The sequence below is a fragment of the Bos javanicus genome, chromosome 10 (assembly GCF_032452875.1).
Source record: "Bos javanicus breed banteng chromosome 10, ARS-OSU_banteng_1.0, whole genome shotgun sequence".
In the NCBI taxonomy this organism is placed as follows: Eukaryota; Metazoa; Chordata; class Mammalia; order Artiodactyla; family Bovidae; genus Bos; species Bos javanicus.
In genome coordinates, this window is record NC_083877.1 from 20,234,599 (window position 1) to 20,259,171 (window position 24,573).

General features: G+C 41.7%; 1 protein-coding gene across 2 annotated transcripts in view; it reads right to left on the reverse strand.

Moving 5' to 3' along the window:
- The window catches only part of NPTN (neuroplastin), a 64,375-nt gene that overhangs the window by 3,257 nt on the left and 36,545 nt on the right, over window positions 1–24,573 (reverse strand). Inside the window, exons 3-7 of one of the 2 annotated variants that reach the window (XR_009739041.1) lie at window positions 24,033–24,204; window positions 20,672–20,766; window positions 9,534–9,667; window positions 6,171–6,444; window positions 1,552–5,872 (exon numbers count right to left, since the gene is read on the reverse strand). Coding sequence is in view for 1 of the 2 variants with exons in the window: in XM_061430304.1 (XP_061286288.1) it covers window positions 6,171–6,444; window positions 9,534–9,667; window positions 20,672–20,766; window positions 24,033–24,204 (675 nt within the window). In the remaining variant the exon portion in view is untranslated. The remainder of the gene's footprint in view (window positions 1–1,551; window positions 5,873–6,170; window positions 6,445–9,533; window positions 9,668–20,671; window positions 20,767–24,032; window positions 24,205–24,573) is intronic. The other variant, XM_061430304.1, reaches the window with a different exon arrangement.

Genomic DNA, 24,573 nt, shown 5'->3' on the forward strand with positions numbered 1-24,573 from the left:
GGTATTTTCTGATCTGATTTACCAAGTTTTTCTTCCCTGTTTCAACTAAGGGCAACTTGGTCCCCTTTAGTAAGGGTTATACATGTGTGTGTGTATATGTGTGTGTGTGTGTATATATATATATACACAGACACACAAGATTTTTTTAAAGGCCCATAAAGGTGGGGGAACAAGTTAAGTGCTCTTAGTTTCTTTTTATTTTACAAAAGTCAGGGAGACTAAATGATTCAGAACTGAAGGCTTCTAGAAAAACTCTCAGCAGGATTCCACAAGGGGGCTTGGTGCACATGAAGCAGTTATGGAGATTACAGTCTCAGTGTAGGCATCTGCAGGAGCACACGTCAGGAGTAATGTCTGTCAGAGGGAGACATTGCTCCACCTGTTCCTTCCAGGCAACGGAGAGGCAAAGCCACCGCCAGCACACACAGTGACTGGAGCAAAAAGGATTTCAAAAAAAAAATAACAAAAAATAACAAAAAATAACAAAAACGGAAACAAAACTAACCACAAACCAATGACTTATCAGCCAAAACAATAGGCTAGTGACACACCAGTGTCCACAGGATTCTACTACTAAAAACAGCACACTATTGAACAGTACAGAGAACGAACTAAGACTTAGACACCCAAGACAGCTGTGCGCTGTTATACAGTGGAGTTGTACAGAGATGCATCGGGCACTGAGACACACGAGCCTGGCCTGGATCCTCCCTCAGCGCAACCGCCCAACGCTCTCAGCGTCTCGGCCACGCCAGCTCAGCTACATGCTAGGAACGAAGCACTGCAGGGACTGGCAGGAGCAGACTTAGAAGTGTTTTTAGTGCTCTGGCTGTGTACCCGAAAACACAGAATTCTAAAGCAAGATAGCTGATTCAAGAATACCACCAATCTACTCCCAATTTTAAGAGGAAAAAAAGCAGGGGAGAGGGAATCGCGATCGCCAAGCTCATCTTTTCAAAGCGTGACGCTGTCAGCACCAACCGAAGCACTTCACACCATGAGCTTTTCTTTCTTCAGTAATGCGGATGTATGTACACCCTGGTGCCTGATTAATAACGTCATTTCCCAGCCCAACAAGCCGATTAACGTGCAAAGGGCTGCATGAAGGGGTTTTAGCAAGAGTGGCTCTGGTGTAGCTGCCACCATGCCTGCAAGTGGGAGCAGCTGCTGTTCACAACAGTGTCTACATCTCACAGCCCCTTCATCTCTCTCCCCAAATTCACTTTCACATTTACAAGGAACAAAGAGCCTCAAGTCTCCCATTTCCCTAACCTGAACCACTATCTGCAGTACCACTCTCTCTTTACAGGTCAAACAAAATAACAACTTGACCTCTAACAGGGAAATCGGAAGAGAGGGAAAGAACAGAACTACAGAAAAAAGGTACGAAAATTAAAGTAAATGAGGATTAAACAGCAAACTGAAATCCAAATTAGTTGTGAAAGTGAATGAAGTAAACTTGAAGAAAAGTGTTAACATTATGAACTGTGCATCGTATAGACTGAAGCGGAGATTAAACAAACTCCAAAAGCATGCATATCACTCACTTACCACCATGTTTTAAGGGTTTGATGCAATTGAGGGGGAAAAAAAAGAAGTCATAGTAACCGACAAGTATCAACATACCCCCAAACCCTCAGGCCAAAAGACAGCCACTTAAACAATGACTATTCTCTCCAGCTGGGTATTACAGCCACTGACTAGATGAGAGGAAGAGGGCTGGGGGATAATGGAAACAAGATGCTTCTGGAATCCATCTTATGAGTGAAGTTCCTGGTGGGGCTGTTGCACACACTGATTCTGCTGAGTGCTGTCTACCCAATCGAATGCACTAGAACCCTCACTCCCTTTCCCCTACATTGCCCCAGAATCTGGAAGGGTGCTCTGCAATGCCTAGTAAATAGCAGCTTGCTTGATATACCACCATCTCAAAAAAGATGGCTTTAATGTCAAAATGAGTTGATTGGTCAGGCTGCTTTTTCACTGCCTCATCTCACTGAGGATGAGTTTTTATGGTTTCTAAAACCACTTAAATTTTGCCAGATCTCAGCAGAGTAGCACAAAATCCAAGGAAGATTAACAATTACTTCCAATTTGCTTCCTTGTTCAGTCTTATTATATTTTCTTCATAAGGTAACTTGTGACTGGCTCAGATGACCCCTGGTTAAGAGACAACATGTGTTTTGCATATCATTTTTAAAATTCGTATTTCTTTCCCAACATTCCTGGCCTTTGTAAAACTTCATATGCTACCAATGTTTTGATCATCTAACTGATTTTGGCACATTAGACTAGCTCTTAATTCTGAAGTGTCTGAGTTTGGATACATCACAGCCACTAAAAATGGTTCCCACAAAACTGCAAATATTTTTTGTACCAGTAACTTAAAGGAAAAGTGCCTATACTTGCTTATAAAGGTTATCTCCCTAATGGTGAATGTAGAAAACTCTTTTTGATGCCAGCACTTTTCTTAAATCAGCTTCTGTTTTCATTAAAGGTCAGTAAAATGTGCAGTAGAACTGAAGGCCCCAACAACTGAGCAGGCTCACTCCCCATCTCCTCAGGGTACTGGGGAGAGAGCTAAAAGCACACTCTCATCACCCTCTGGGTTCAGTCAGCAGGGAACCAACCCACAAGGTGTGCTCAAACATGTGTCCAGCAGTAAGGTGGATGGAAGACTAGAGGGATGCTAGTTGTATTTAGTCTTTTTAGAGAAATATCATCTAACATTTTCAAAGAATGTAGTCAGGAGGTGTGTAAACAAAAAACAAAGCCCTCACCTGGCTCCATGACTCATCTGTTACTAAAAATATTGACAGTAAAAGGTGACAAGCAGATAATCTACGTACAAGACAACCTACTGGGGCACTAATCCTCAAAGACACTATAATAGGGACCTAGGAGATTTAGATATAAGTTTCACTTACAAAATGTCCCAAAAATGCTCTACTTTTTCTAGTAGACAAAAAGTCATGGGCCTTTTTCTTTACCTAGAAAGCAGCTAAACCTTAACCCTAAGTATTTTCTAAAGCAGTATTTGCTTTTCTAGTGAAACATAGCCTGAACTATGTAAGTTGAAATTCGTGTGTTTTTATACTTTTGTATTATTCCCTTAGTGCTTTTCTAATATAGTGCTGAGTTACCAAAAACTCACAAACTGCCCAAATATGAATACTATGACCTTTATATAAACTTTTTTCACATAAAAAAGGCTGAGTTAGAAATACATTATTGCTGTATCTTGATAACAGTATACCCATTGGCAGAGAAAAAGCATGTCAGGCCTCTTTAAAAAAAAAAAAAAAATTTTTTTTCACAATGGTATAAATACACAGAGCTATGAACGGTCATTTGATAGGTAAAAAATTTATCACCTCTAAAATCCCAAATCTGTATCAGGTATAATGTACCTCTTCATTCATTCCCAAAAGGAGTGTATGCATATATCTGTATGTAAATCTGAGGCAGGGAAGACGGGAGGAAAGCACATGAGGTGAGTTTGCTCTTGTGAATTGCACAGGAGTTGAGGGGAAACTGGCTAAAGAAGAAAAAGACACAGCATAAGGAAAAGTCATGGAGGAACTTTTTTTAAAAAATTACTTCCAGAAGAAAAGAAAAAAGGGGAGGGCAGGAATAGGGAGGAGTCTGAGAAAAAGAGGGAGGAAGACAAAGGAGAAAACTATGGGATGGAAATGCTCAAGCAAGGGCAAGGGACATGACAGAACGGAGCCTGGACCATGCTGGCTATCAGGAGGGGGATGGAGAGAAGGCAAACACTGCAATAATCCCAGTATCCCAGATTTTTCACACCAATTCAACAACAACAAAGTTAAAAGCTGCTTGCATTACAGCATTTTTCTAAGACACTAGAGCAAGAAGGTTTTACTTTGCACTTACCCTGCAGTCATCTCTTACATAGGATTCATTCACTCTCCATAATTATCTTAAAAGAAGTATTTTCCCCTTAGGAAGCTGTTCATGAGTTTTGCTGGCCACAGATGTCTCTTATCAGAAACTCATCCCCATTTGTGTTCAACAGCCATAGAGCTCTTATAAAAAAGATAGCTGCTGCCTTGGGCAGGTGCTTGCAGCTGTCAGAATTAATGCTAACCATTCTCAGGTTAGCACTGAGGTCTTCCATACATGCTGGGACAGCAACCTGCTAAGTGAAATGGCTTCCTGCAAAAATGACTCGAATCTCTGACAGGGACAGGCTAAGCCAATGTGTCACTCTGCCAATAGAGGGGCAGCCAGCCTTGTCTTAAAAGTCAAAAAATCAAGTTTTTAAGCTCATTTTTACCTTTTTCTACGGACTTTTTGCATCTCAACCTTTCCAAAACAGAAGCCAAGAAAGGTGATATTTAACAAAGCAAAACCATTCAGAGGGAATGAAAAGGCTCTTTTCAGGAGTAAGACAAAACCACTCCTAGTAAGCCAACAGTGGAAACACACTGACAGCCAACTCTTTCCCTTTACTCTCAGATCTAAACATAGGTACTCTGCTTTGGAAGTCCTAATTTGTAATAAGAAAGAGAAATTTCGAGAAACAAGCATTACTCATACACGATAAGCCTAAGAAAGCAGTTGTACTTCACAGAATAGCAGTTCTGTGGACCCAAGAGAAGGAAAGTAAAAAATCCCAGGAAACTCTTAGTTACACAGAAACAAGCCCAGGAATTTACAAAGGCCCGTCTGCTTCCAGCTGAGTCCATCCCATTCCTCCATCTAGTTCATTGCTAAATGTACACTTGGATGGAAATCCAAATACACTGTTAGTTTCAACAAAACACCTTGTCACCAACCTCACTACAATCCTCCCTCTACCGAGTGCAAGCAAAGAGACTGAGGAGCTGCTGAGCAAAGAGGAAAAGGAGAGGTGGCTGCTGCTCTCAGACATGTCCTTCCAGAGAACCTGAAGCCACTGGCATGCCTTCAGGGCTGCACTCTTTCTAAGGGAGCACCAGACCTCCCTTAGCACTCTCCACTGACACACATGGCAGGCAGTGCATCCTGCTGGCCAGCCACAAGAACACAGACAGCTCTCTGGGGCAGGGCACAGCACTCCAGTACACAGCATGGGCCCAGAAGAGCCAGACTGGGGTTGACATCCTCCCCGTCACCCAAAGCTGGCCTCCACTGAGCCTAGGGGCACACTCTTTCAGTCCAATCAGTGACAGGCAAGTGGTGATCATGGTTGGCTGGTCAATTATTTGTTTTTGCTGGTGATGTTATAGGGCTGGAGGATGGAGCTGCGGAGCTAGTTAGGAATCTGAAGTACTATGGGTCCAAGTCTTAATCAGTAGTCTCCCCCACCAATTACAATCACAGAGTTAGAAATGGAATATCCATAACAAAAAACATAAAAACTTCCATAACCTTTTCTGACTCTAAGTATGTCTATCAATCTAAGACTCTCGTTCTTTCCAATGCCTAACAATTGGCTGTAGTTCTGCTGCTATTGTTCACTCCCTTCTCTGACCGTGGGCCAGCCCGAGAGTGCCACCTTGGGCAAGGACGCCAGGCAGTACTGCTTAGCTATTTGTTTAACTGGGGGTGGTGATGCGTCAGATGCTCTCCACCATTCTTTGTGAGACAGACAAAAATGCCAAATGGCAGGGGCCTGCTTCACCAGGAACCTTGAAAACCTTCTGAAGGGGCCAACCAAGGGAACCAAAGGGTGACCTGTTCCCATGGCTTTTCCCAAGAACAGTTTGACTGGACTGGTGCAGTTACCTATAGGGGCTATACCAGGCAACCATGTGACAACCAATCAGATACCTTAAATCTGCCTGAAAAGGCCAGGTGGCCTGCGATCTTGGGGTGGCTTCTAGGCTTGACTTGGATTCTCCTCAAGCTCAATCTGCCTGATGATCTGTATTGGAGGAGGACAGAGCTGAACAAAGAGACTGACAACTGCCCATTCCCCACAAGGGGCCTGAAGGGCAGAAGGGACTGGGGTTCAAGAACACCCACATAGAAGGACAGAGCTAGTAATTATAGCTCAAAGTGGCTAATCTTAGGGGTAGGGAATGAGGAACCAGTATAAGAATTTTTCCTTCTCTCCTTTTGGGACTAAATCCCAACATCCTTATAGTCCTCTTTGGGTGCTTGGAAACCACCCCCAAGGAACCAGCCCCAACATTACAGCTATTTTGTAGGGATGCTCTTACCGTCAGGAACTTCATCTGGCCTCTTCCTCTTTTCATATACAACAATGATCACCACAAGGATGATGATTTCTGCCAGAATTCCCAAGAAAGGCCAGAGTGGGGCCAGGTGGCTCCGTACCCTGAGGATGGTGACAACGGAGACAGAGCCAATAGAGTTGGTAGCATTACATTCATACTCGCCAGGGTCTTCTGTGATCTGGAGGTTAGTGATGCTCAGCTCAGTGTAATTTTCCCTGTTGATGATGATGAAGCGGCCAGAGGTATTGACAATATCCTAGTCAGGAGCAGAAAAAGTGAGAACACACAAAGATCAGAGTAGGTGAATTAGTGCCCACCACAGGGTGAGACTATTCTCCATCCTTAGCAAAACACTGAACGGGATCAGGGAGCAGTGTCTAGGGTCATTTTTGTCCAAGGAACTTTGAATACTTGATCACTGACTTCCCTTCAATCTCAACAACAACCAATCAGTAAGCTTCTAGCAGAATCAGGACTTCTCCAATTTTAATGGCGTGAAGGGACATCCTTCCCTGCAGACCCAGAAAACATGACTTAATCTAGGATGTTGTTCCAAACACCAGATAAGAACTCCATAACTAGAAAGAGGATGGAGAAGGGGTGTGAGCTCCATGGTCAGGTATGTATCCGGTAACATCAGGCCTATTTGATTACTTCAGATTCAGCACATCTACTTCACACTTGGTGAATTCTGGAAAGTTTCCCTAAACTTCCTCTAGAAACAATGCTAAGAACTTGCTACTAGTCAGAATGGAGGAAATTCATAACTTCCACTTCCTTTCAGAATTACAAGGTTAAAAGAAAGTTTAGTCAAGAGATATTTATGAATATATGCTACATGTTTTATATCTAACATAAGAGGAAGGTGAGAAAGGGAGAGCATGACATAAAAATGACCTCCAGAGGGAACCAGACCTCCAAAGGGATGGTGCCAGGAACATGTAAGAAGTGCCAACAGAGGGTATGTATAGAGCCACACTGCAGAGTGAGTGGACACTGCTGGAAAGAGTCAAGGGAAGTTGGAGAAGAGCTAACATTTAAACTAGATTGTGGGAGAGGAGAGCTGACCAAGCTAGACAGGAATGCTCCAGGCATGTGTGGGAAGGCAGGGGTGAGAGCATGACCAGGGGCTTGGGTGGAGCTGGAACAGGTTTGCAGCGCTGATCTCATGGCATACTAGCAGGGGAAAAATCTGACTCTTGTGTCAGTTCACATGAGGCAACTAAAGGGTAACCAGAAACAGTAGAGAAGAAAGGTAAATATAATCCCCAGAATGATGTCTAGCTATAGCATAAATCATGTCTACATTTAAGTATGGGTTTTGCTAAAATGAGAAATGAATAGCCTTCAAAATTAAGAGTTATTCTGTGAAACGTCAACCCTAGGATTTGAAAAGTTGCCAACTCCTCTAACACCTGCTCTACTCATTCACTAATTCCACATTTCTCACTTATGATCTTTGGTCCACAAGCCTTCAAAGGGTTTTTAAAATTTTATTTTCAACTGGAGGATAGTTACTTTACAATATTGTGATGGTTTCTGCCATACATCAACATGAATCAGTCATTGGTATACACGTGTCCCCTCCCTCTAAACCATCCTCCCACCTCCCTCTGGATCCTACCCCCTCTAGGTTTCACAGAGCACCAGCCTTTGGATTTCCTGCATCATACAGCAAATTAACACTGGCTATCTATTTCACGTAATGTATATATTTCAATACTACTCTCTCAAGTCATCCCACCCTCTCCCTCCCTCTCTGTGACCATAAGTCTGTTCTTTATGTCTGTGTTTCCACTGCTGTCCTGCAAACAGGATCATCAGGATCATCTTTCTAGATTCCATATATGTGTTAATATATGATATTTGTCTTTCTGACTGACTTCACTCTGTATAATAGGCTCTAGGTTCATCCACCTCATTAGAACTGATTCAAATGTGTTCCTTTATCCATTATCTGTTGATGGACATCTAGGCTGCTTCCATGTCTTAGCTATTGTAAATAGTGCTGCAGTGAATACTAGAGTACATGTGTCTTTTTCAATTAGTTTCCTGAGGGTACATGCCCAGTAGTGGGATTGCTGGGTCATATGATAGTTTTATTCCTAGTTTTTTAAGGAATCTCCATACTGTTTTCCATAGTGGCTGTATCAGTTTGCATCCCCATGAACAATGCAAGAGGGTTCTCTTTTCTCCACACCCTCTCCAGCATTTACTGCTTGTAGACTTTTTGATGATGGTCATTCTGACCAGTGTGAGATGATACCTCAATGTAGTTTTGATTTGCATTTCTTTAGTAATAAGCAAGGTTGAGCACCTTTTCATGTGTTCTTTAGCCATCTTTATGTCTTCTTTGGAGAAATGTCTGTTTAGTTCTTCTGCCCACTTTTTGACTGGGTTGTTTTTCTGACACTGAGCTGCGTAAGTTGCCGTGTATATTCTGGAGATTAATTTATTAATCTTTATTAGTTGTTTCATTTCCTATTTTCTCCCATTCTGAGAGCTGTCTTTTCACCTTGCTTATAATTTCAAAGGGTATTTTTAAAGTACTATCATATGGAAGAAACTTTTGTGGTTCCACCACCAATCTACCTTGGTTAATATTTATAATCTTTCTAAAGAACCTGGATTACATGATCTCTAGGGTCCCTTCTGATTCTGAAGACTGACAATCAAAGAGGATGCCTGAAAAGTAGAGTTCTAGGCATACAAAGCCTGGAGAGGAATGTATGACATCCCATCTGAGAGAACAGGAGATTGGTCAAGCATTAATCAAGAGTCTGAAGTTGTGACTCTCCCAATACCATCAGGAGTCATCCCACAGATTGGAAAAGATGTTTCCTCTGACCTTTTCTGGAGCAGATACTGTCAGATTTCCAATGTCTAAGGCTGCCTTACATTGTCTCAATTCCTAATCAGTAATTTAATATGTTTTGGGAATATATAATACTATTAACTGCTCTTACTGCCTTGCCTTTCCCAAAAATCAAGAAAAATACATTAAGACCACAAGAACAATATTTTCTCTAGGATAAATGGACTAGAATAATAGTAAAATTTTAAGACTGGGGTTAGCTCTTCTTGGTGTCTTATCTTGAAGGCAAACAGCCAAGCCTTTTACCAGACAGCTTTAATAAATTCATATGTCGGGATTCCATGCTAAGCAGAGACTATCAGTGCCCTTCAAATTCATGATATAACCATGACCCCAGAAAGGGTGACCCAAGCCATGACAGCTAGTATGGCAGGTTGCAGAAACTTGTCCAGATGTCTGGAGCACCCCAGGAGAAACTCCAGCAACCACAGACACCCACATACAGAGGACCAGGGCTGCCTCCTACTCACCACGAGCATACCATTCTCCTTCTTGTGCCATGTCCACTCTGGGTGGGGGTAGCCAACTGACTTGCAGTACATCATGGCATCCTGCCCTTCATTCTTGTTCTCACTCCGTTTATGGCCAGTGATGTCAGGAGCAGCTGTGAGAAAGTGTTGAATGCAGTTACCATGGGAGCCTATGCTGAACAGGATACAAAGCCCCAACTACTGGCTCAGAGCCCTGCTTCTTAGTCACTCTTTAGACCCACCCTCATATTCAGCTTTGATAACATGCATTTCAGGTCAGAACAGAGCAATGGAACCAATCCCATGCCCTAACCTCCCACCCACCAAAGTAGGTACCAGGATTACTATATGTGAAGCTCTACTAATAATATGGGTGGTTCTACAACCTACTGGAAGACAACACAGGTGCCACTACATAAATTAAGCCATCCTTTAAAGAAATGCAAACAGAAGTTATTATCTTCTCTGCCAGTCATGGTTTTTTCTCACAACACCTGCATGAGCAGTAATTATGTATTATATCAAATGCTATACATTATGTTAAGGCAATGAGAGAGCCTTGAGATCAAACACCTAAAATCAAGTCCTACTGTAAGGTATATAAAAGCAACGAATGATGAATGCTTAGAGAAACTACCCAAGAATATCAATAGCCAAGGCTCTCCCAGCAAAGAGGAAATCTAGCAAACTAGTCTTCACAAGAGAAGAAAGAAATGAACAAGAAAGTCAACCAGTGTCTCATGAGGTTGTTTTAACGACTTAAGAATCTGATTTATACACCTGATTTGCAGTTATCTCAATGAACCAAATCTTGGGGAAATTTCTAGACATGCTGGAAGCTGTTGGTCTCTGCTTTTCATGATCATTTAGGAAGAAATAAACAGCATATGTGGTTTAAATATTAGATAAAGTTCAAGGACCCAAGAAGCCTGAGATGAGAGCTAATTCTTTGAATTTGGCCTTCTTTGATCTTAACTATAAATTTCCACCTTACCACATCAGTTCTACTAATCTGAAAGCAACAAAACTCAAAGTAGGCCAGACATCACTTTGTTGGCCAAAATGGGAAAGAGAATCAATAGGCCTGGTCCAAATTCCAGTTTTGTGAGTTATTTATTCTATGCTTGAATTTTATACCCATTATCAGATGGAGTTATTTCTAGCCCCTGCCTACATTCAGTGTCTTGCATAGACAGATAGATGTCATTTTGAGACTGTAAAAGCCTGTATAATTATACCACGGGCTGAATCCCAGGTCTTCCTTCTGATTGGCTTGGTTTTTCTTGGCTTAAAAATAATCCAATGTCCTGCTCCTCTCAGACTGTGCTTCCTAGACCACCTCCTGAGGCACCTGGATAGGAAAAGAACGAGCAAGGTCCCAAGCCACCTCTACAACCTGCCAAATGAAAGCCTGGTCATTACCACTCAGTGTGAGGTGTTTTCCAGACAGGATATTATAAAGGAAATGTCTTTTTGTTTTCCCAGGCACAATTCCTCACTACAGAAGGGAATGAGTCAGGCAGGCTCAAGTTCTCAACATCCCAAATCTCTCCCACAGTGAATCAGTCACCTCTCAGGCCTAATGTTTAACCTGATCACTCTTCCTCAGAGCTTTCTGCAGTCAGTAAATATTAAGAACCTCTTAAGCACTCCAAGGATCAAGCTCCACAGCATACTAACACACCATCATGGGGGAGCAGGGAGACACAATAAGCAGAAGAGCTACCACACTGTACCTCTAGTATGTTTCATTCATTGGACAAACATTTGTTGAGCACCAATTATATGCCAGATTTGTCACAGAGTGGCAAGGGAAGGCCTTTCTGATGAAGTGAATTTTAGCAGTCATGAAAAAAATAAAGGAGTAAGCCACATGTATCTGCAGGAAGAACACTCCAAGTAGAGGGAAAAGCAAAAGCTTTGGGGCAGAAGTGTGCTTGTTACGTGTAACAAACAGCATGGAGGAATTTGGCTGAAACAATAACCAAGGGGATGATGGTAAGAGATTAAATCAGAGAATAGAGCCTAGATTGGATAGGACTTTGTAGGACAATGAAATTACTTTGGCATTTACTCTAAGTCAGCTGGGAAGCCACTGGTGAATACTAAGTGTAGGTATGAAATTATCTGTGTGTTTTAACAGGCTCCCTCTGGCTACTATGTGGACAACAATTGTAGAGAGAGGATAGTGGAAATAAGATCAATTAGGAGGTTCTGAAAGCAATCCAGAAAGGGGGAGGGGGAGGTTTGGATGAGGGTAGCAGCAGTAAAAGGGAGGAATTCTGGATATTTTATAGGTTAATACATTTGTTAACGGACTGAATGTAGAAAGTGAGAGAAAAAGGAGCCAAGCATGACCCCAGTGTTTCTGGTCTGAGTAACTTCAAGAATGGAACTGCCAGTTACTGAGATGAGGAAGACTGCAGAAGAATTAGCATGGGTATTTTTTTGTTGTTGGTTTGTTTTTATTTTGTTTTGCTTAGGGATAGAGCAATGATGGTAGTAAAAAAACAGGAGTTCAAAGTTTAGGAAATGTTAAGTGTAGGACTTATTTAACATCCAAGTGAAGCTGTCAAGTAAGCAGCTGAATATCAAGTCCAGAGTTCAGGGAAATGGTTGAGATATAACTTTCAGAAATCAGCTTGCATGTGATTTTTTTTCCCACTTTCATTCTCCCTTGCCCCAGAGAGAATACTCAACTCTATTTACTCTGGCCCAGTTAAGTGCTTCCCTGTTAGGTCAGTTGATAAAGAATCTGCCTGCAATGCAACAGACCTCAGTTCGATTCCTGGGTCAGGAAGAGTCGCTGGAGAAAGGATAGGCTACCCACTCCAGTATTTTGGCCTGGAGAATTCCATGGACTCAATAGTCCATGGGGTCACAGAGTCGGACACGACTGAATGACTTTCACTTTCACTTACTTGACTAATTCCAATAGTGCTGTGAATTCAGCAACCTCAGATTTTGCCTTGGAGACTCATCCCCAAGATTATACATAAGAACCACTTAGAAGGCTAAAACCTGAGTTGGTTTATGGCTATACAGTCTAAAAAGCTACTACTCTTGAAGACCAAGACCTGGATTTTGGTCTTTCACTCCTGCCTTGGTGCTCAGGTTGAAAACACCACACCCTCCTTTCATTCATCTACTCCAGATTCTACAGAGGCTTCTATTTACGGATGGGAAGGTGCCTTAAAGGCTATCAGATGCAGAGACAATAGGAACTGAATTCGGGCCCCCCGCCCCCACCCTTTGTTGGCCTTGTTTACAGAGTAAAGCCTGCAAGTTTTCATGGTTACATCTACTGCTGCTTTCTCAACTCAGCAAAGAATACTGAGTGAAGCTTAGGAATAATATCCCCTCTTCCTAATGTACTCAAAAGAAAAATGCCCTGATTATTCACCCTTGGATTGGTTGAAGTATCACTAGTGTACTAGGCAGACAGGAAATTAACGCAGGTTACATCACTTTACCCTTATAAGGAATGAATGTAACAACTATCACTTCAGCCTTTGGGTCAATGCAGTAGGTCACTTCTCTCTGTTCTTTAGGGGAGCTGCTCAATCAGAAAGCCTGTTCTTGCCCCACCAGCTGAGCTAGATGGCAGACTAACAGCAAGTAAGGTAACTGAACTCTCAGAACACATGTCAGCAGTGGTCAAAGAAGGGGACTCTTAGGGCACAGAGTCTACCTCTTAAATAGTTCACAAATTATTTGATATTCTTCCCTTCAAGAGGTGGAGCCTAATTTCCCTCCCCTTGAGTGTGGGCTGGACTTAGTGACCTGATTCTAAAGAATAAAATATAGCATATGTTATACATACATATATTTATAAAATGTTTTTTAAATATGTATATATATATATAAAAAGGTGTACAACTTTGGAAACTAGTTCACAAAATACAAAGTGGCTTTCTGTGCACACATATGCTGTTTCTCTCTTTCTCCTGGTCACACACTCTGGGGGAGGTTAGCTGCCATACTAGGAAGACACTCGAACAGGCCATGGAGAGGCCCACATAGTGGGGATTAAGGCCTTCTGCACAGTCACTGAGGCAGTCATCTAGGAAACAGATCCTCCTGCCCCAGCCAACAATTTGAGAGACCCTGAGTCAGAACCACCCCACTAATCTGCTCCAGAATTCCTGACCCACATAAACTGTGAAGTAATAAGTATTTGTTTTTTTAAGCTACTGATTTTGGGGATAACTTATTATGCAGCCGTTGCTGCTGCTAAGTCGCTTATCGTGTCCGACTCCGTGTGACCTCATAGACGGCAGCCCACCAGGATCCACCGTCCCTGGGATTCTCCAGGCAAGAACACTGGAGTGGGCTGCCATGGGATTTTCAGGCAAGAGTACTAGAGTGGGGTGCCACTGCCTTCTCTGTATTATGCAGCAACAGATTAATATAATCACCCAATGATGCAGATATTACCCCATTTTTATAGATTAGAAAATTTAAGTTTGGTAAAGTTATTTAAGATCTAAAATTATACTGCTAATAAAAAGTAAAGCCAAAAAGTAAAGTAAAATAAAAAGTAAAAGTAAAGCCAAAATCCAAATTCAGGGATGTCTGATTCCAGAGGCCATGTTCTTTGTTCTTTACCAAACAGAATGGGAAATAAACCAAACTAGAACAGAGTCCACAAACAATAAAAATATACAACATGTATTACTGGTAACTGCAAAGCAAACTGCTCAAATGTTATCTTTGCTTGCAGATGTATTAGAACACTCTAGACCCAAAGAGGGACTGACCTATTTGCTATAATTTAACTACTGTATAATGTAAAGCGTCTTGGACTTCAGAGAAATTTGGCTCTATTGAGGCTTTATTACTGAGTAACCCAAGGTGGGTCATTTAAAATCCTTTGAGTTTCAGTATTTACTTCTGTAAAATGAGAATAAAATACAATTCACAGAGGTCTTAGGAGGATTAATTTACATCTATCAATCTAGCACACTATTGGAGCCCAGTGTCAAAAATAAATATTTAAATTTCATTTTCAGCCAGGGAAAATTTAGGCTAAAGCAGGTGTTATGAGTCCTAAGAAATCAAAGAGATGCTGAATATTACGTCTTCTCCCTGTTTGCTGATATAAACAGGACTCTTGTTCATAGCTCTAATAAAGTTTACTCATGTCAGATACTGACAAATTATATTGAATAATGGCATATTTATATTGATTATGGTGCCTCGCCTTATATGGGCTTGCCATTTAATAAGGAACTACTTAAACAGGTCCTGTTGGTTTGCAGGTAGGTCTGAGGAGTTGAACAGAGCAAATACTGCTTACTTCACTTTACTTTTTCAGGAAGGCACAGATTAGGTAGCAAAGAAGTAATGAATCTTTAAAACAGATCACAGACCCACTTGGAAATTAACTCATGATCTGGCCTTTTTAGCTACACACTCTAAATCCCATGAATTACTGGATGGACCCTTCCAGATCCTGATGAATGGCAACACTGGGGTTCCAAGTCTTAAGTTACCTACCAATACCTGACCCAATCCCATTATCTGGGCCTTTGGCTGAGGACAAAGGCATGCTCCTCAGTACGTTCTGTTGCCTAAGCTGCAGGCACTTAAGAGAAAAACATCAGCTTCTCTGCTAGGCTGGTGGATGTACAGAGTGTCAACTTAGGCAATGGAGGTATTTTTAGTTGAAGCGAAGAACTGACTCGTCTGAAAAGACCCTGATGCTGGGAAAGATTGAAGGCAGGAGGAGAAGGGGATGACAGAGGATGAGATGGTTGGATGGCATCACCAACTTGATGGACATGAGTTTGAGTAAGCTCCAGGAGTTGATGATGAACAGGGAAGCCTGGCATGCTATAGTCCATGGGGTCACAGAGTCGGACACAACCGAGTGACTGAACTGAACTGAAGGTTAAATAAAGTTAATACAACAGAGCTGAGATAGGGATCAAGGTATGGGGCCCCTTACCTGCACTGCTCATTTAGTGCTCATTTTCCAAAGCAAATTCATAATCTTGCAACTCATTTTCAGAGAACTCCATCCTTAAAAGATACTGTACAGTGTCTCATCATACAACACACTATACTGTAGAGATGGTCTCTCTGCTTCCTTCAGGCAACCTATCAAATCCCAGAGACACCTCAAATTTTCTATAGGCAAAAATAGAAGTTTGGCTGAAGGCAGACAGAGAGTTAAGATTTACTGCTAGCCAAGGGCCAAGCCCAAGAAGCAATACAAGATGGCCGAGATAGAAGCAAGAAAGATGTTGGCTTTTTGGCTCAATAATTATAGCAGAGTAGATTCATCACTGACTGTGAAGACTAGAGCAGTCTGGGACTAGTGCTGCCTTCTGCGGATGAGGTTTTTCCTTTTCCTGCAGGTGAAACCACTGGGTAAGCAGGCACTGAAGTCTCCACTAAGACACTATAATCATCTGGAGTGCTTTTAATAAGCCTGATGCCTAGGCCACATTTCATAACTTTAAAATCAAGTTTGAGAACCGCTGCTCTAACACCTTTCCTGGCCTCAGTGTCTGAGAGGATTAGAGGGAGTGTCTGAGGCAGGGAGATGTATGTTTGGAAGTACAGGGGGCACTGGGGTGACAGTTGGACTGCAAGGTTAAGAACCTGACGGTCACTATTAGGAAAAGAAGCTTAGAAATCACTTCCTTCACTAACCCAGCTTCTCATCTGTGTCCATATAAGGAAACCACAGACCTTTAGAGCCTTATAGAACCTTCAAGATCATCTACCTCAGCCTACTTCATCATATACTTGGAGAGTCTGAGGCCCAAAAAAGGAATGTGACTAGTCAGGGTCATGGAAAGTTTTTAAAAGCAGGGTCAGGATTAGAACCCATTTCTTCTCCCAGTCAACACCTTTACATTGTTATTTAATATGCTCTGAACACAGCAGTGTGGCATAACGCTTAGGAACATGTGCTGTGGCATGAGAGTGCTTGGGTGAGGACGCTGGCTCCACTGGTTGACTCTGTCACATTAAGCAAGTCAATCAACGCCCTTGAGCCTCAATCTTCTCACCTGCAAAGTAGAGAGAATAATGGCATTTACCTCAGAGTGTTGTGAAGACTACAAGAGAGGAGCAGGACAAGTACTGTACTTGGCACAGTACCTAGCACACAGTAAGCAAGCAGTAACGTTAGCTGTTCTTAATCTTTTAACAATAAAGTAGGTCAGGGTAGCACCCTGAAGAGAGGAAAAGAACGAATAGGTATGGTTATTTGGGCTAGGGTTGATGTCCAAAATGTTCAAGCAGCTCTGCTTTCAGAGACTTTTCAAGTCAGGGCAATTCTGAGACAACCAGCTTTGACATCAGCTTGAACTTAACCATGACACAACCTCAAAGCATCTTCACCTGTCAAACTAGTTGCCCAGAAAACAAACAAATGAGCACAAAAACACTCTGCATGCTGTAAGTGCTGTACAAATGTGAGAGATGTATTATTACTCTTAATAATGATATTTGTCACCATCACCATACAGTCTGCCTCAGCCAGTTTGAACTTTGATATTATCAGTCATAAATCCATGAAACGGCATAAGAAGCAGGGAGTCAGGACAAGGTCACTCACAGAAACCCTAAGATTTAGTCATAAGATTCAAACAGAAAGAAAGCTAATGAGTAGGGACAAGAAAAACAAGATCAATCTTGGCTCTCATTGTCACCAAAAGATTGAACTCATTTAAAATGCCCAATGAGCAGCAAGACACAATGATGGGCTTAATAAGACACCAGACCCAAACCTTCTTGGTGCTGGGATGGACCTTTCACAAGAGGTGATGGCATGTCTGTTGCAGAGGATTTGAAGACCACCAAAATCTTTTTCCAAAAACAGCAATAAAACTCAAACTCCTTGTTTGTTGGATTAATCAAAATGATTAAAGGGTGCGGACAGGGTCTGGGAGTCATGACAGGTATTTTTTCAACTTTGTAAACTACACAGAAAATTTTAACTTGTTTTTGTAAGCACATTTTTTAATTTCAGAAAAGAAAGTAAGATGAAAAGAGAGGGAATAAGCACTAGAAAAGCTGAAAATTTTCAGGGACAGAAAATCCAACATCTATTCATTCACAAATGTTGTATGACTAAGGAGTCTCTGGAAGACAGAAGACTCTGAGGAGTTGAAAGGCTCAAAAAGGAAGGAGAAGATCCCAAGACAGGCTGTTTATGGGACAGAGGTCATCCTATAAGGTCTAGTCATCACTGTTCCCTCTCCCCTTGGCCAGCCCTGCTCCATCTTCCTCCCCCAGCATCTGCTCGGGTCACCTGCCAAATACCTAAGAAATGTAATCCTCAACAGTAATAGTATCTTCTTGTTTACACTGTGCCTCATGCTTGTCCTTTGAAAAAAGAGAAAGAAAGAACAAACTCTACTTCAGGTGCAAGGCCTTCCCTACTACACATGTATATACAATCATCCCCAAAATTCCTTTCTCAACAGGGATCTACAGATTAAGGTAGAAAAGCACTGCCACCTCAGGTCTGTTTCCAAATATGTGTCCCTCCCTGTGGTTCCTTCAGCCTTTTCTTTTGTACATAACAAGTAACTCATGATTTGGTCATGTGACATACAATGCCTTGTCCCTGGCTAGTCTAAAGTCCTTAACTCCCCACAGGGCTGAGGCCAAACAACACCTTGGGAAGTTCTCAACTGCAGGGAAAGCCAGATGGGGAAGAGGGGTCTGAGTGTAGACTAAGTGCTAACAAAATATATACGTATGGGCTGAATTACATTGCCCTTAAATGCCAATTTAGTTAAAACCACAAATCAAGATTATGAATCTCCTTTTGGCAGAGGTCACTTACGTTTCCTGAAAATCCCCTGAATTTCTCTGTTCTTGAGTACCACCACCTCTTGCCTACTACTTAGTACAGTTTTTATAAATCATTATAGCTATAAAAAGATAACTGTCACTTATCCCACCCTAGTGGAACTGAGAAAAAAAAAAACACGAGTTTACATGAAAATGCTTTGGGAATAACACACACTGCTCTAAATTCAAGGCAATTTTCTACCCCAACCACAATCAGGAGCTAGTTTCAAATATGATCCTGGGTCTATGGAAAACCTTTTCAAACTTACACAAGAAAAGTTAAATGTTCAGGCTTTACCAGACCAAACTATCCCTAACCCGAAAGACATTAAGTGTTCAGCTGTTTTCCATCCAGGTGTCAGGGGAGAGTAGGAAGAGAGAATAACTAGAATTCCATATGAATTTTCTTAACAGACTAACGTATCTGCCCAAGCTAGTTACAGAATATGTTTTAGCATTATATAAAACAGAATTCTCTTAAGGTCTACTTCTTTAAAATTAGGATGTTAATACCACCTGCCCAATCCTCCTCACAGGACTATTGTACAGTACAAATGCAACAGAGCACAGTACATGCCTTCATTATGGTGAGATACTGTGTATGCTGTAACTTCCTCAGAAGACACTCCTGCCTGCAGCTTCAAGACCACTTCCCTGCCAAACAGAATGTGAGGAAAGATGCCTCTGGGGCATCTGAACCCCACCTTCTCAAGCAGCCACCCAACGGAAAAATAACCTCTCTCCACTCTTGAAAGTGCTGCATAGAAATCATTAACTCCTAATCAATATGATCAGAGTTAGTCAGGACTTGCAATTGTATGTAATTTATTCTTTAGGCTTGGAGAGCTTGATTAACTAGACACACCACTTTCCCTCCCTCACCTGTCCTGATCTGTTTCCTCTGCACTTGAACTTTGTGCCAAAGGCTCAGTTTGGAATGTTGCAGGGCCTTAACTCTCTTACGGAGAAGTCAAACATCTACCCATGTAGCTCATCTGGGTGGGGAAGGGCCCTCGGCTGGTTTAGAGAAAACGGTTTTCTCACACCTTCATCCTATGTTGAACAAATATGGCATTCTTTAAAAACAAAGATAAACCCAGATCTCTCAAAGAAAAGCCATGGAGTTAATCTAATCCAAGGTTCTCTGGTCTGTGTGGGCTGTAACCATGCCACTGTGACTCAATCCCTGCAGGCATTTAGAATTCAATCTAGCCACTAGAGGCACTGCCCATCCTTACGTCAACAAGGACACAAGTCAGGGCAAGTGTCACCAAGACACTACTTTCATTTAGTAACACCATGTAATAGAAACTTTGACTGTGTCCAAGCTTTTTTTTTTGAGTCCAAATTTTTAGTCTTCCAAATATTTTAAGGAAAATCTGAATACCTGCTATAAATTAAGGAAAAGCTGAATACCTGCTACATATAGGTCATTCCCATTTCCTAAATTTATCTTTCCAGTTTCTAGAGATCACCCTATAGATTTAGACAACAAGTTTGGGTCCTTTCTAAGCAAAAATGAAAAGCCCTGGAAAATACCCTCATCTCTTCAGTCTGACCTCAAACAGTAGCCCTGCCTCTCCATGGTCATTTTATAAAATGGAAAAACGTGACGATGGGAGTCAAGACTTGGGTTCCATGCTATCATAGCATTGTCACAAACTGATGGTATGATACAGAACCAGTGTCACTTTTCTGGGTCTCAGTTGCTTCTTTGAAATAATACAAGAAAGTTGGGTTAAATGTTAGTTAGCTCTAACTCTTTTACAGTTCTACTGGCCTTCCGTGCAACTTCCAACTACAATCTCATCTTTAGATGCCATGCACCCAGAGGTTCTATTAAAATTCTAATGAATTATCTACAAATAGTTTATGTTCACCCTGCACACTGTACTTTGCCAAATCCTGCTGGCACACTGGAGATAACTACACAACATACTTAAAAGGCACTATTCTAAGAGCTTTACCTAAGGATGAACCATATGAAGCTGCCAACACTGAAGTATTTTTTGAACTACAAAAACAGCAACTTCAACTTATTTATTCCCTCTAACCAACCCATGTGCCATGTGGTAGGTTTTAAAAGAGAGGAAAACAGAAGCATAGAGAAGTTAAATAACTTGCCACAGTCATGCAGCTAGATGATGGGGTTTGGATTTAAACCCAGGCAGTTGAGCTCCTGAGCCTTCAGTCCTAACCATAACATTATATACTGCCTCCCATAATGAAAACAAGAAAGCTTGAAGACTGGAAGCCCAAGCCAAGATAGTGTCTCAGAAGGAGAGTGAGAGGCTCACGCTGCAGCCTCTGTTGGGTTGTACCTTTTACTTCAATGGTGGCATTTGCTTTAGGAGCACTGAGAAACTGATACACACAGTGGTATTCGCCTGAATCCTCAGCTCTCGGCTTGTTGATCCTGCAGAGATGAGAAGAAAAATCAAGTGAGGAAGCTGGGAACAGTCAAAATACACAATAAAAGGAGAATGAAAGGGGCAACCAGGGACCCTGCTCTCCAAATTGTGCCCCTGCATGCAACTCACTTCCTCCTAACTATAAGCAAAAACCTCCCTCTGTGTATTAATGATTTACTCCTTACTAGGTGCCAGGAATACAGAGATGGTCCCTAACCTTAAGATATTTCAGTCTATTGGAGAAATACACTACAAAAAAAGTAATCAAAAGAGCTGTAAAAAAGTACTAAAATCTACACTTAGATACAAAAGATGGGCCCATCACCAAAAAGTTCTTGCTCACCTTGTGGTTCCAGTCAAATAAATACGAGCAGAAAGAAAGCATCTGTTTCTGCACTTTCCTGAAGAGTTTGTTTTAGAGTTTGTTTTCCTATCCTGTATTTTAGTAGCATGCTTTTCAGTAAGTCTAGTAACAGAATAGGATCAGTGGGGGGAAAAAATATGCCATCAGAGCATCAGCCACAGAGATGCAGCTCAACTCTTCTAGGTACAGCTAGAACTCCAGGGCTCTGCATGATCTGGCCCTTCCCTAGTGTCATCTCAGCCACTTTCTAGCCCTGCAGGTCTCTTTTCAGTTTTTCAATGTGCTGAACTTGTTCCTAGCTCAAAACTCTGACAAAAGATGCTCTGTTCTATAGAATGCTCATCCCATTTACTCTTCATCTCCCCAACTCCTCTTCCATCAGTCTCGGCTTACATGTCATTTCCTCTCACCCCCAATCTAAATGACATCCCTCTCCCTGACATTCTCTCATACTACACTGTAACCCTTCACAGCACTTATCACAATGTCTAATTATTTATGTGATTGCTTGATGAATGTCTGTTTTCTCAATAGACCAAGTTCTATGTGGACAGGCATTGTTAATTTGGTGCACAATTCTATACCCAGCACATAACGCAGTGCCTAGACTACAGTAGAAAAATGAATAAACACAAACAAGAGTGAACAACTACGCACAGATCCAGACCAAGTTGAGCAGAGTGAAAGGAAAGACTGTGAGAAGTGTGTGTGATGAGAACAATACTTCTTCTGAATTCTAAAGGGTGATCCTAAACAGGCTTTCTTGGTCCTGAAGGTCAGCTTCTTATCAGCTAACTGCACACTGGCCTACATACACCGCTGCCCCAAACATGTGCAAAAATGCTAGTGTGTAATTACAGACAACAGAGAAACATCAGCTTCCAGATGAGAATATAAATATTGTTTTACTCCTACTCTTCTGCTTAACAGTTAAAACATGATACTTGTGATGACCATCTCCATTGCACTAGTTAATGTCTGAGAAAAACTCCTAACCTCAAAACACTGGCCAAACGCATTTATTCATCTTACTGTTCATCTCAAAAAAGAAACAAGAGACTATGGATGAGGAAAGACACACCCCACTCTCACAAGACTGTCTCAGCATACCCATGGCAGCATAAGATTCTAAGAGGAACCGTCAACAGTCTTCTCAAATTGATACAAATGACTATTCTTACATCAATATGCTCCCAACAAGAAAAGAGACACAAGTCAGTTGCTCTTAGTAATGTTCCCAGAGTTAGGAGGGGGAGGAGGAAAAGCAGCAGCAGCAGCATCTTCAGGGTTTAGATTTACTGTAGTAAGTTGAGAAGATGACTCCCAAACTAGGGGCCATGCCAGTGGGCTCAAAATCTCCCCACAACATTTCCTTCAACTAGCTCTTGGGAAGCAACTGAAGCAAATAAAAAATGTCCCCTGCAGGCTAAGCACAAGCACAGTTTGTGACAGGCTCCATGGCTGACTTATGAGATGGCCCAAAGGTCTCAACTGTTACTCTACAAAATGTGAGTTGTTACTCTACAGATTTCCCAAAACACTTGTGACAATGCAGAACACCCTGGAAAGCCTCAAATAGGCTGAGGGAAAAAGAAGAGGCATTCTATAAAATCAGGTTCAAACTTTATATAAAGTTACAGCTCAAAGCTTTAGGGGTAACATAGGGCAAGACCCAAGAGAAATATGATTGGATATCTGATATCTTTAAAGAGGTATTATAAAAAAAACCAAACTTGCAAAATTAATGAACAGATCAAGAATAGATGCCTTTTATTCCACCCAATATTGCTATTCAATTAACCTTTTCCAAACTATCAGGACATATCTCAGGCTATATTTCCAATTTTATATCAGAAGAAACTACAGTGGAAACAGATTAACTACCTTGTTACAAAATGGTATAGCACAACAGAAAAACAAACAAAAATCCCGAATGATCCAGATTCTAAAAGAGTCAGAAGACCTGGAACCTAGGCTTGGTTCTGCAACTTATTAGATACAGTATGTGGCCTTGCAAGGAGTCAAGTGTTATTACTCTTTGAGTCTCAGTTTTCTTACCTGAAAAAAGAGGAAGAGGATCCACAAATTAATGTGAGTCAATTATTTAACGGATATGAAATGATCTCAATTCTGCAAAATACTGCAGAACGTCCTTGCTATCACTGAATACAAAGGTTTTCCTGGTCTCACTCCAGTGCACTATTTAGTCGCACTGCATCATCCTGCCAAATAGGATTAGCTGATCCTTTTCAACTAGGAACAAACTATCCTGAAAGGTGAGGTGCCATGTGTTCTAGATATTTCAAAATGTACCAAATTCTCGGGTGCTGGATAACTTCAGCCAGCAAATATCCCCCTCTCACCAGAGGGTAATTACAGGGTACCATCCTTTTCCAGATCACTCGCAAACAGTCGGACACGACTGAGAGACTGAACTGAACTGAACTGAACTGAATGAGCCCTATATCCACTGGGCCTGATCAGGTTATGGTCATAATAAGCACTCCTAAAAGCTAACTCACCAGGAAATCTACTCAGTGGGAAGAATACTTATGGTGATCTTGCTCTAAGAATCCTAGATCAGATTTCAATCTGATTCTTCAAACCACTGGATTAAGTCAAGAGACCTGCATTCTAATTGTGGCTTTTTTACTGACTAGCATTACTACCCCAAGTTGCTGTTATCATAAGGAAGAAATATGGCTCTCAAACCTGGTTGCTCATCAGAAATTACTTGGAAATCCATGGCAATTCTAGCCTCACCCCAGATAAACTCTGTATTAGACTCTCTAGAGGAGGACCATGTGTATCATGGCTCTCCCACATAGCTTAATTACAGGTTATGAATGTAAAGTAAATTCAACCATGTACCATCTCATCTTCCCAAGAGCTGCTAGCCCCTCTCACCTGTATTCCATGTTGCTGGCATTCTTACGAGTGGCAGTCAGTTCTACCCCATTCTTTGTCCAGTAGCTGTATGTAAGGGTGTGAGAGTTGGAGGTGAGGTTACACTGCAGGGTAACAGAGGGCGCAGGGCTTTCTCGAATAATGACTTCTTCACTGGTGACAATCCTTGGTTCTGTAATAAGAGTGCACAATGATAGGAAGCCATAGTTCCATTCTCCGCAGCCCTGGCCTGAGAGTAGGATGGGGTAGGTTGGGGAGACTAGAAGAGGGAAGGCAGACAGGACCACATAAGGAATTTCACTTTACCACTTTGGAGGAAGTCAATAAAGGAAAAACAATGATTATAAGCAAATGATCACTAGCGCAGACAACAGCCTGAAGACCAGCTGGCCTAGACGTGAAAAGAATGGGAGTATTATGGATGCTTGTACTGGCAACAATTCACTTACGCGTTTGAATACCATCATTTTTTGAGATAAGAACCACCAACCAATTCGACTTCAATTAGAAAATCAGGCTCCACCTTGCAATTCTGAAGACA